Consider the following 12746-nt stretch of genomic DNA (forward strand, 5'->3'; position numbering starts at 1 on the left):
AATTATTATTAATAAAAACAATATTTCTCAGAGTGCAGGTATGGCCTACAATCTATAGTTTACCTTGAAATAATCACTTTTTGTGAATGTACATGCCATCACTATCCCAGTTCCCAAAAATAATCCCAATATATTCCTTTTATTACAGAATGTTAGTATGTCACAGTCAGGATAGACTTTTATGTTCTATAGTTTTGTCCCTTTTCAATCAGACAGAAAGAATCACAGCTACTCCTGGATTTCTCTCTTCTCAGACATTCTTCCCAGCTCTCCAACCTGCAGTCTCTCACACAGTTTAAATAGGTCTCTTCATGGACCTATTTTAAAGTCCCTGCAACCTTTCACCACCTTCCTTTTATTCACTGTGTTTGGGGGTTGCAGGAGATACAAAAATGAGAATACCAGGAAGCAAGCTATGTCTCTGGACCAGTAGACTCCTCTAGCCAGGAGAAGGTAAAATGATGAGGCTGGAGATATGACTTAGTAGTAAACAGCAAAGCGATCTTGCAGAGGACCCAAGTTCAGTTCTCAGCACCCACATCTGGCAGCTTACTACTTCCTGGAACTCCAGCTCCAGGGAATCCAATGCCCTCCACTGGCCTCTGCAGGCACAAGCCCACACACAACCCCACACATATCCACATAATAAAAAATAAAATCTTTTAAAAAATGAAGATGGGTTTCCCAGCCGGTTGTAGGGGTGGAATAAGAGTGAGTAGTATCTCCCTCCAGCAGGACCCTTTCTGTGTGCCAGCCTGGCTTCTTTAATTCAGTCATTTTCACAGTGCGAGCAACGCTTCTGTCTGGGTCTTTCCTCAGAGCTGCAGCCGCCACCACACTGCATGTGTTACATACATCCCCATGGTAACTCGCTTAGTTAAAATGCTGGAGTTGGTATTTATGTTGGCAGACACTGACAAAAAAGAAAAGTTAGGTCTAGACTGGGTTCTTTTCAAGAGAGAAAGTGGAGAGAGAGGCAGAGCAGAACCATTGTCTCCCTGGATTTCTCTTCACAGCAATCCTGCTGTGCCCAGTTGAAGGTCAGACTCTAAAAGACACAAAAACTAGCTGAGCATCGTACATAGTTCATTTCCCTTCCACCAGCTTCTGCCTAGATTCTTCCATTTGGCACCAGAAGGAAAATCACTCCAAGACAGGGCCTCTTTCTTACTTTGGTTGCAGTCTTTGAATCACTGCATCTGAGCCAAAATTCAAGACCGAAGCAGCTAAACCTGTTGTCAGTGGCGACCTCATTTTATTGTGTGGATATATTCGTCAGCAAAACATCATCCGAAGTGACAGCCCAGGGTAAAGTAAATGGTTTTCCCATCTTGAAAATAAATGTTTACCCAAAATTTCTGATAAGGAAATTTACCTCCTTCCAGTAATTGGGGGAGAGCGCTAAGCCACCCTCACTGATAAAGACATAAAGTACTCACTGCCAGTGTTCATGTGCCCCTCTGAATCAACCGTGCATCTGATGGGAAAGGCCTCATCAGAACAGATTTCATGGAAGACAAATAAAACACAAAGGAGACCTGATTTAGTAATGGGATTAGTCTTTGTAATCTAATATGTATGTAGAATTGACTGTTACTCCTTTGTGGTAGAGCGTGCCCTATATTAGCTTTCTATGGCTCTGTAGCAGATTACCACAAATTTAGCAGCTTAAAACCACACAGGTTTATTATCTTGCAGTTTCCGTTAGCCTTGGGTTTAAGCATAGCTCAGCTAGGTCCTCAGCAAAGCTGTGGCCAAGATGTCTGCAGCAGCTGTGCCTACACATGCAGCTGGCAGAATTCAGTTCCCTGTGATCATAGGACATGGAGAGCTTTGGTTCCTGGGGGCTGCCTGTCTGTAGAAGCATTGACAACTAGACTGCTTGCTTTCTTCCTCATGGCCCCCAAGAGAAACTCTACTTACTAAAGCTTTAACCTAATCACAAGGATGAATCTGATTGTGGTCACCATCAGAATCATTTCACAGGGGGAAGGTATTATGCTCACGAGGTTCAGGGACCTTAGAATCCTGCCCACTGTACTTCTCAGCTAAACCCTTGACCCAGATTCTTCCTACTCAGATTGTATCCTTTCTCTTTTCCTTACATTAACAAAAGTGTGTCAGGAAAGTTGAACTTAAAAAGCCGATTTATACGTTAATCATCTTGTGCTATGTACCAGGCATTGTGCTGCCATCTTGGTAAGTTTGTTCAGTGCAGCAAATAGTGTTTCCCTTAAAGAGAGTAAGAGACAGAGAACTTTTAAAGCCTCGAAGTGATTTTGAAGCAAACTTTCCAATGATCTTCCTGTAGAGCTTTGTGGAAGTTAGCAATAGTAATGCAAACAGGTGCGTACAGGTAGGCTTTTGAGATTTGTCCTGAATTATCAGAGGACTGAAAGCAAAGGAAAAGACATCCAGTAGGCTGTAGGCAAAATGACACTATATTCAGACTTATTTATGTATCTAACTGGGCTCCTGGTGTGGGCCAGATGGTGGTTTAGCTACCTGAATAATAAAGATAACAAAAATATGTAAATTGGATCCTGCCTTCACATAGCTCACGATCTCATGGAACAGACATTCTTACACATAATCGTAGAACTGCATGTTACACCTGAGACCATCTACCAAATCTATCAAAGGGAAAAAGATCCAGGAGACGAAAGACATCACTGAATTTCAGAAGAGTGGATGTTTGTGAAGTAGACGGAATAGTATGAGCAAAGTCAAACAATCTCGTTTGGCTTTAGCAATACTTACCTAAGTGCTTTCTGTGTGTTAGACACAGTTTCAAGTATAAGTGAGACATGGCTCCTCCCCTGGAGGAATTTGCTTTCGAATTGAAGAGACGTGTGTAAACTTGTGGAAAATACTGTGGGAGAGAAACATTCAGGGCAGTGTGAAGAGAAGAGAAACATGAGAGTCGCCAGAGTCTTTGCTTAATAAAGGAGTGTATCAGATGTGGCTGACCAAAACACTGAACAGTATATGTAGAAATGTGGGAAATGAGGCCTGAGGAGTGGAATAAACACACTAAAAACCTGAGCAGTACCCGGAGAAAAGTCGAATCTCTCCTTTTAAGCTGCAGAAACCCTCAGGTGTTTAGGGAAGGATTATGGGAAAATATTACTTAAGTTCTATAATTCCCCTGGATTCAAATTCTGGTTACAACCTAGAACACCATCTCTGTGATCCAGGTCAAGGGACTTATCCTTCCAAAGATTCAGGTTTTAGACATCAATATATAATGGGTGATCTAGGTATCTATATATGAATTCCTATGTTTATATTATATCACATATATATATATTATTTTCATTGGGTCTATCCATAATAAATATATGATATAATATATAAATACAAATTGTATGTATTATATATAACTACATAAAATATATAAATATATAACAAATTGTATATTTAGATATGTAATATGGCATGCAAATATGTTTATGTATATAAATGTATGATATAATATATAAATATATACTTCTATATTATTCCATTTTATAGTTCCTAGTGGCATAGGTAGAGAGAGCCATGGTTTAGGTAGGTTAATATTGTGATTTTGCCGAGAATGAGTTCAGCTGAAAGAGACTGAAGTGAACCACTGTTGATCCCTGTGCTTTCCAGACTGGGTTAACAAAGCCAGAATATGAAATACCATCCCCATTTTATGGAGTAACCAGAGAGCTGTTCTTGCTTAAAGATTAATATTGATATCCTACAGAGTAGAAGAAAACAGGGTTTCCTGGTCATCCCCTGCTTCTGTGATGTCCTGAATTGGGCTCCCTTCCATGATGGCTGCTTGAGCATGACTTCTGGAAAGCATCAATCTAATAATGCACTGTCTAGTTTGGTCATTTGACTCTAAATTCAAATTTATTAAAATATAAAATTAGACCCGGGCGTGGTGGTACATGTCTTTAATCCCAGCACATGGGAGGAAGAGGGAAGGGAATCTCTGTAAGTTCAAGGCCAGCTTGGTCTGCATAGCAAGTTCAGGCCTGCTGGGGCTACAGAGAGACCCTTTCTCAAAATTTTATATATAATATAAATTAGAATATTATTTTAAAAATTAATTCTGTCATCCCACTAGCCACATATCAGCCACATGGAGCCACAGGTTACAGCAGCTACTGTATTGGACAGCACACACATAGAACATTCCCTTATCACACATACAGAACCTACCACCACAGTCAGCAGCGTGGTACACACTGGCTCATCGAAACCATTCAGAAATACTGGTAGCACCAGAAGTGGGACAAAGGAAAGATGTGCAAAGACAGAACTGGCAGACCTTGCTCTGGGGCCCTTCATCAGATGACGGTGAGAAAGAAGAAAGTTGAGAGTTACTCCCAGGTTCTCGCACAGCTTAAGCACTCGTATATTTAAAGAACGAATGAACGAATGAATGAATAAGCAACAGCAATGAACTGTTTCTATGATAAGGTCATTCACTAATATGAGTATCAAAGAAGATGGAGCTGGTTTAGGTGAAAGGTGATCATGGTTTTAGAAATAGTTTGTTGGAAGCTGCCTAGAGGATGCTGTGATGGAGGACAGAAGCCCTTAAGAGAGGGAGCAGGAGGAGGGGCAATACATTTCACAATGAGTAATGTAAGTCTATACTTCTCATTGCCATTGGCACCTTTAGAAAAATAATCTCCCAGGGCCATAACCAGACAAGTCTCTGTCTTTAAAATTCTGCATTTGTCTACTAATAGTCAAATGGCATCTATATTTCTTACATTAAAAATGAAGATCCTTAAAGATCAATGTTTCTGATGGGCTTGAGATCCCAAATGTTAACTCACCAAGCTGGTCACATTTCAAACTAAAGCTGTGTCTCCGTTAGCTCAAGCAGACTTTGGTTATTTTTACTACATTTCCTGAAACTAGAAAAACCCTGATCATGGGATTTCAGAAACAGATTAAGACAGCTATAGAAAGAAGTGATAAGCGAGTCCATCCGAGTAAGTGAGACCACCAAGTAAGATCGCACATCATGACACAGAGAGCGGGGAACAGCTGTCTGCACCAGCCCCATGCCACCAACACATTCCAGAGAGGTTTCCTTTGAGTTCGGTTGGAAGATTCCCAAAAAATACACTGTAATGCTAATGCAAACAATGGGGTGAAGGATCAGAGGCTCTCCCAATTGCAAGCACCTTTGGGGTCTATAGGTAAAACAGACAGAGGTTCTCTAAACTCAAGCCTGGAGACCATGCTAACCATTTGGCTATCCTCCCCAAATTTTTGTCATGCAAGAGTTTTCTGTACATGCCTACATTTTCTTTGTGCTTATAAATCTAATCTGTCCAATTTCTGATGCTGGATGACCCAGAAACCCAGCATGATTTGGAAGAGTGGCTTGGGCTTGGCATAATCTGGACAGATGTGGTTGATACCTGTGGACAGATGGTGTTCATCCGGTAAAATCAGGCACTTTATTGTGTTAATTAATCCAAGCGGGACCCTGAAAATACAATATTAGCTGAATTTCCTGTCTAGCAAGGCCACCAGTGCTTTCGGATGGCTAAATTGGGAAATTCTATATCCTGGCATAACCCGAGATGTTCTAGAAATCTTTCCCATAAGGAAAAGCTTTTGATAAAAGCAAGAAAGTAAAAGTGTTAATAGAATGAATTTAAAAATGAAGGCTTCACCACTTCAAGGAGGGCCAACCAGATCTGCAAAGATCCCAGAGCCCTCTAAGAGACTCCCCCAACTACCCACAGGCCTTAGCTGTGAGGATGCAATAAAGTGATTCTCACTTGAAATTAGTTCAATTAGCACTTTTTTGTAAAAGGCAGAAAAATGCTTTTATTAAAAAAATGGTCTTCTTCCCTTTGGCAACCTGTGTATGAGAAAGATTTCTGTGAGCTTTTGTTTTACCATTTAGCAGCTGTTCTTGCTAAAGAAATGCCATTTCTCTCTTTTTGAGGGAGGTCAAGCAGTCAGGGGGTTAATTTCAGTCACTTTCCTGCCCTCTTCCCCAGATGGCTTTTTAAAATGTTGGATGCATTTGCATGAGGATAGAATAGAGAGAAAATGATAACTTATTTTTAACTTGGGGCTGCAGAGTCTCTGTGTAATTGCCAGGAGGCAATTTGTATAGAAGGAAGAGACTGGGTTTGCAGCCAGGCAGACCTGAACTAGTATCTCAGCTCCACAGCTCATTGGCTGAGTAACCTTTGCACTCAGTTCTTCATCTGTGAATTGGAATAGCCACATCTGCCCCACTGGGGGAAAAGTGGATGACTTGAATTCATTGCTGTGAAGGTAAGGCCTGGAATGCAACCCCTGAGTCCTGGCATTTGTCTGGTACCAGATACTGTACTGACTGCGTTCTGTGTGTGGTCCTTTTTCTCTGAGCTCAGTTGAAGAAGCTGATGTTTAGGGAGGCAGCACAATCACCCAGCTGGTATTCAGCTGGTCTAGGGTTCAGAATCTTCTCACTTTGAACACTTGATTCCCCTCTCCAGTGTACACTGGAAAGATAATTTTAGCGGTTTGGGAACTTAGCAGTTCACAAATTTCCTCTAACTCACCTTTAGCTTAAGCTCTCTGTCTTTGTCCTGTTTATTCCATGTGAGCCTCTTTGTCATTATTTTCCTTTCTCTTTATGAAGGCGGAAGAGACGGAATTTCAACAAGCAAGCCACAGAAATTCTGAATGAATATTTCTATTCCCATCTCAGCAACCCTTACCCCAGTGAGGAAGCCAAAGAGGAGTTAGCAAAGAAGTGTGGCATCACAGTCTCCCAGGTGAGGAGCCCCTCAAAAGGCCTAGCTTGTAGTCTGGCCACAGCGGGGCCTCATGGCAGGGTCTTGCAAGCCTTTATTGGATATTTGTGCCTTGTGAGCTCCATCAGTTAAAGCTTTTAACATGGCAAGGTAAGCTCTTACTATGTGTAAGATCGTTTCCAGGTAAGTCACTCAAAAAAATCTGAATGAAATCAACCAAAGGAAGTGAAGAATTGGAATACAGCATGGAAACAGAGGTGGGGCCCATTGGTACTCGCTTGCTTTGGATGGATATTTCTTACTTGCAAGGCTACCTGTGTCTTCCCTGCTGTGTCTTCCAACTCAGCCAGGTCCTTAGCACTTTTTCCCCAACCCAGGAACCCTCAGAGTCAGTGAATAAGACTACTCACGATAGCCTTCAAATAAAAGAGACATAAATGCCTTCTCTTGATGTTCTGACTCTGTTAACTGGTGGAGGGAAGGAACTTGAGCATGCTACTGTGGTTACATTGGAATGGCTTCCCAAAATGTCCTGGCATGCCCCCTTCCTCCAGCATGTAGGAACTGGAAGGAGGCAACTGACTTGGAAAGATACGTGGTATAAAAAGTTATAGACGTGCTGTCTCAAATACTAATATAGGAAGTGTTATTGGACTTTTGTGCCAGATAAAAAGATTTAAAAGTATATACTCTTAGGTTTGAGAAATAGAGGCAGTTTTAATATATCATATGATACAACCAGCCATGGTAAATGGTTCAACTAAAACCCTAAAAAGTAAGCGAGTAAGCATTAATCCCCAAGAATCACACACACACACACACACACACACACACACACACACACACACACACACATACACACTTTGTCCACTCAAAATATCTGTACAAATTTCTGCTCACACCAAACCCAGATATCAACCCTGGCGCCTAGTCACAAACAGTGGTGGTAATTCAGAGATTGGTCAGAGAATGCTTCTGTTAGAATTACATCACCTGCAAGAGAACTAAACACACTTGAAGGAAAGAGTCATGGAGAAGAAGTGCCCCTCTTGGGAGAAATGCTACTTGGAATTTTTCCAAGGAAACAGCTTTTTTTTTTTTTTTTTTTTTTTTTTTAAACACTTAAATGGAAATATTTGGTTTAAAATATGCTACTCAGAATTACAGTAAATAGGTGATCCCTCTTTTTTATTTAAACTCTATAAGACATAAAATTAAAAGAGGTTTTAACGTTTAAAAAAGATCTCCACTTCGTTGTTAAAGACCCCAATTCTATCCAAAGGAAACAGCTTTTTATATAAACTAGGCATCTGTATTTTCCTGAATTGACTCCCTACAAGGGGCTGATCCCATCAACCTGTGTTTAGCTAAGCAAAACTGCAAACTAAGTTCAGTCAGGATATCGAGCTTCATCTAAGGTATTTCTAATAAAAGGATTAGCAGCACCCTCCCTGCTCTGTGTGTGTGTGTGTGTGTGTGTGTGTGTGTGTGTGTGTATACCCCCCTATATACAGTGCTGTCAGGGATCTCTTAAATCTCTCTCCATTTTGGTAAGATATATTTGATAAGATTTCTTTGGCAAGATTTCTTGGAAACATCCACTTTGGTAAGATACAGAACTTCACCATTTCCAATTGAATTAGTCGCACCTCCCACCCCTCAGCCACAACACCCACACAGGCTGTTGGGGATTTTGCATGAGTGACTCTCCTTGGAAACATCTATTTGGTAAGGCAGTGAATATAGGCCTTTTTAACCTTGGTCTTCTGTGGTTCTTTGACATAGCTAAAACTTATTTCCAGTCAACAATGAAAGGAAAACTCAAATAGCCTAGCCTGGTGGTTTTGTGTTTAGACTTTTTTCTAAACCCCTTTTATCTGACCCCTTGTTTAGAAAAGAAAGAGGAAGGGAGAGAAATGATGCTCCTTTTCTGCTAGCTCCATATCTGAGCCTAGTGTTTTAGGCAGGACCATACCACCAGCTCACATATTGGTGGGCTTCAGTTATGGAATCCTATACTTCCAAGGTAGAATTAAACTAGTCTATGGACTGAATCCCAAATTTACAGTTCAAACTTTCAAATTCATTTGGAAGTGACAGCCAAACAAAGAAAATAAACAGAAATCTCTTCTGGAGCCAATCAAGATCGTAACAAAATGGGAGATTCAGGCCTGCTCCAGCAACCTTTACCTCTTGCCTCATAGAAACTCGGGGTGCACATATTTTGTTCACTAAAGTGACTGTTTACATGCTGTATCACCTTTCTCCATCTTCCAGCTATCCCAAGTCCATGCCATCATTCCCTCCTCAGCACATCTCACATACACACATACACACACACACACACACACACACACACACCCACACACACACACCACGATATGATTCATAGACTAGTAGGATGGGAGCTTGTTTTTGACAAGCGTCAACTATGGGATTCTAGGAAATTCATCCTTACTTTTGAGGCATCTTATTTGTACCATCTGTCAATCGCAGTTGGTTGGATCATATGATATAATATTAAAGCTGACTATGTTTCTCAAATCTAGGGGAGAAAACTTTTTTCTTTTACATTTTATAGGGTCCAGCTCAATAACCACCCATTCTTCTTAAAATCCTGTTCACAGGATCCATGCGAATGTCCTTGATTTCCCCAATCCTCTTCTCTCTGGGTTTTCCTCTCTTCCCCTAGGTCATCCCTGCTCAGCCTTTTTAACTCTATTTACTCTGCCTCCCCCACAGCTATTTTCCTTCTTTCCTTCCTTCCATAAGTATACACTCTAGTCTCAGTGGACTTTATTCTCTTTTAGTCATAGATTCTTGAGAAATCTGCTAAAAAAAAACTATTGGCTTTTTCCCTAACCCTAAAGAAAAACATGCTCATACACCTACATCCATCTGAAAGGCATCTAGTGACTATCTTTTCCCTATGTCCCCAAAGAGCCCTTCTTCTATCTATGTTCTACTCAAAGTGTGGTCCTCAGAAAGCAACAGCAGCATTCACATCACCTGGGACCTACAAGAAAGTCAACTTCTTGAGTTTTCTATCATCCCTGTCTCAGAATCTGTGAGAATGGGGCCTAGAATCGCTTCCACAAGCCATCTGTGAACACTTAACTCTGAAAAGCACCATCCTACACACTCATAGCTACAAATGTCCCTCCATTTGAATATCCAGATGGGGCTTCCATCCTAAACTCATGTATCTTACTTCCCACTGGATTTTGCCATGGCTCTGCCCATAATCTCTTGAAACATAACATGTTTAAGATGTGAATCAAACACTCCCTACAAAAACCCATTTTTCTTCCTGTACTGCCTGACACATGCTGTCTCATCCATATGCATCCCTACTACTTAACACACGTTAGGTCTTTAGTCCATAACAATTAAGTGTTCATTAGCAGTGACTCTATATTTAATGTTAGATGCACTGTACCACCAAGCAGACATTGTAGGAAATGCCTAAGCTGACCTAACATCTTCCTGACCAGTTTTCTTCTCATCTAGACAGGAAGTCATTCTCTGAACACATCCCCCATCCATCCCCTTCCTTCTTGCTGTTTTCCACATACAGTTCATACAACTGGGCTTGGGTCATTTCCTTTCTTCCTTGAAAGTCCTCCTAAATTACCTTCATCTTTTCTCTCTTTTTTCCCCCTCTGAAAAATGTCCCTACCCTTTCCCTCTCTCTCTGTTCCACCTACAAATCAAAAGGCAATAATAATTATGATTGATTCGTACAAACAGTGAAACTTACATCAAGAAAAATTTGAATTTCAAAGTATAGTTAGATGTGACATGGTCCTCAGATATACCCAGAAGTATCCTTCCTCCTCCAATTTAACTCTGTTTTCCTGCATTTGCATTAAATAAAGCATTTTGTTATTGAATTTTTCTCTCTTGTCTATTAATACTGCACTGGTACAGTTTGATTTTTATAACAAAGACTTAGCATTTCTGCTGTATTCTAAGCCACCATAGGCCTTGGAGGGCTAGCTAGCACTTAAAAATTAAGTGTAGTTCTGCAAGAATTTTTTTAGCTGGCATTGTTGGGGGGCTAAATATGAATTATATATGAGGTATGTTACATGTGTGATCAATTTCTCCTTCCCTCACCAAATTCATAGGTTATTTTGTAATTAAATAAAAACCACAGTACTGTAGTTCCAAATCACATCTGGAATATGGGGTATTATTAAACTTTCCTCCCTGAAGCAGGACTTGTAAACTTGTGTCTCCTCTTCTGTCTGGTAAAAGTCTTTGAATAAAGGGAGAAGAAATACCAAATCAAACCATGACAGCTGCTGTAAGCCACATGAAGAAAATAAATTCACAAATGAAAGTAAATTAGGTTTATTGTATTCATTGGCTTAACATTTAAAGGCTGGAATTCAAAGGAATAATTAGTTGTGTGCGTCAAGTTTTTTTTTTTTTTTCCTTATGTGGATAAGACCAAGCTTTGTACAAGATATTCATTGAAATCTATTAGATTAAATCATATCGATCTGGAGATCTGAAGCCCAATATAGCTATGAATCGAAGTTCATATTAAAGTTATTTAGATTCTCAAAATTTGAAATTAACCTATATATGCAAACATCCATATGTTGATACGGGTTTATGTGGCTATTTAAAGGTTCATGTATTCTGATTGTGTGAGGTCAGTTTTAGCATTGATTTACAAAGAACAAGCATTTCTCCTAATATGTGTATATAAGTGTCATAAACTAAGAAATAAGTAAATTTAAAATACATGCCCCAAATTAAGAGTCCTAGCTTAAGTGAGTCAGTCCTCCATAAGAAAACTTTTATCCCAGTGCCTTGCTAAATTTTAGTTCTAGTAAGAGAATCTCATTTTATGTGGTTGGTTTTTTTGACTCTCTTACATCAGCTCTTTGCATTAACATTGCAAGACTCGGGCCTAGACTAAGACTTCTCTGTCCCTACTGCATTATTCCTTCATAAGCCTGTTTTTTTTTTTTTCTGTCACATTTTCTGAGTGATGAAATTGTAACTTGCTCATCTTCTCTTATGCTGCTTTAGGTATCAAACTGGTTTGGAAATAAGCGAATCCGGTACAAGAAGAACATAGGTAAATTTCAAGAAGAAGCCAATATTTATGCTGCCAAAACGGCTGTCACTGCCACCAATGTGTCAGCCCATGGAAGCCAAGCTAACTCACCCTCCACTCCCAACTCAGCGGGTTAGTTTCTTCTTTGATTTGGGGGGATTGTTCTCCATTTGTACATTCGTTTTTCCTACATTGGGACTTTGTTTTAATTCTTAAAGTTTTTGATTGGTTGATTTTTGTATCTAATTATCCCTTGCTATCAAGTGGAACTTTGTGATTTTTTTTTCCCCTTTCATATCCAAAAAGTAATACATTCATAAGATGTGAATGTCTGGAGGTTTACATGATTGCATCTATTTAACTTAAAACAGGGGTGTGTTGTTTGGTTTTGATGAGACCTTTAAATACAGAGGTTCCAGTGTTCAACATGATGCTTAGAGGTACTTCCTTGGGGTTCTCATGTAACAGTCTCATTCTCATTTATCTTGCTGTCCCCACAACGTAATGTCTGGGTCATAGGCTAGCATGCATCCTGTGCAGATGTAGTGCATTCTATTAAAGATCTCATTAACAAATTCTAGTCTGCAAAGCCAGGCTATAATCTTTTCTATATATTGTTCACTGATATTATTCTGTTTTGTTTTCTTTTGTTAGTTTTCTTTGTGTAAACTACCAGGTGTTCATTCAGACTGTTCACATTCCAGTTTTCAGGTTGTGACATCAATCACGTGCTATGGCTCTAGGTGTCATTTTAGTGCATATGTGCTTTGTGCCATTAATTTCAGAGTTGAGGCTAATGTGTTAAAACATTTCAGGGGATGGCTTGTACCATCAGTTCTGAAATTCCACCATGCTAAAAAAATGTTAGTAATGCATAAGGTATAATGTTAGTTTGTATACTATTGGTTGGTTTTATTGAG

At 39.8% G+C, this 12746-nt stretch overlaps 1 protein-coding gene across 5 annotated transcripts in view; it reads left to right on the top strand.

Annotated features, from left to right (window-relative positions):
• Positions 1-12746, top strand: part of Pbx1 (PBX homeobox 1) — a 324538-nt gene that overhangs the window by 236410 nt on the left and 75382 nt on the right. For all 5 annotated transcript variants that reach the window (XM_017801977.2, XM_008848222.3, XM_029553604.1 and 2 more), the window contains 2 exons: positions 6638-6773; positions 11799-11958. In XM_017801977.2, coding sequence (XP_017657466.1) covers positions 6638-6773; positions 11799-11958 — 296 coding nt within the window. The remainder of the gene's footprint in view (positions 1-6637; positions 6774-11798; positions 11959-12746) is intronic.

This window comes from Nannospalax galili, unplaced genomic scaffold (genome assembly GCF_000622305.1).
Source record: "Nannospalax galili isolate Female #2095 unplaced genomic scaffold, S.galili_v1.0 scaffold383, whole genome shotgun sequence".
NCBI lineage: Eukaryota > Metazoa > Chordata > Mammalia > Rodentia > Spalacidae > Nannospalax > Nannospalax galili.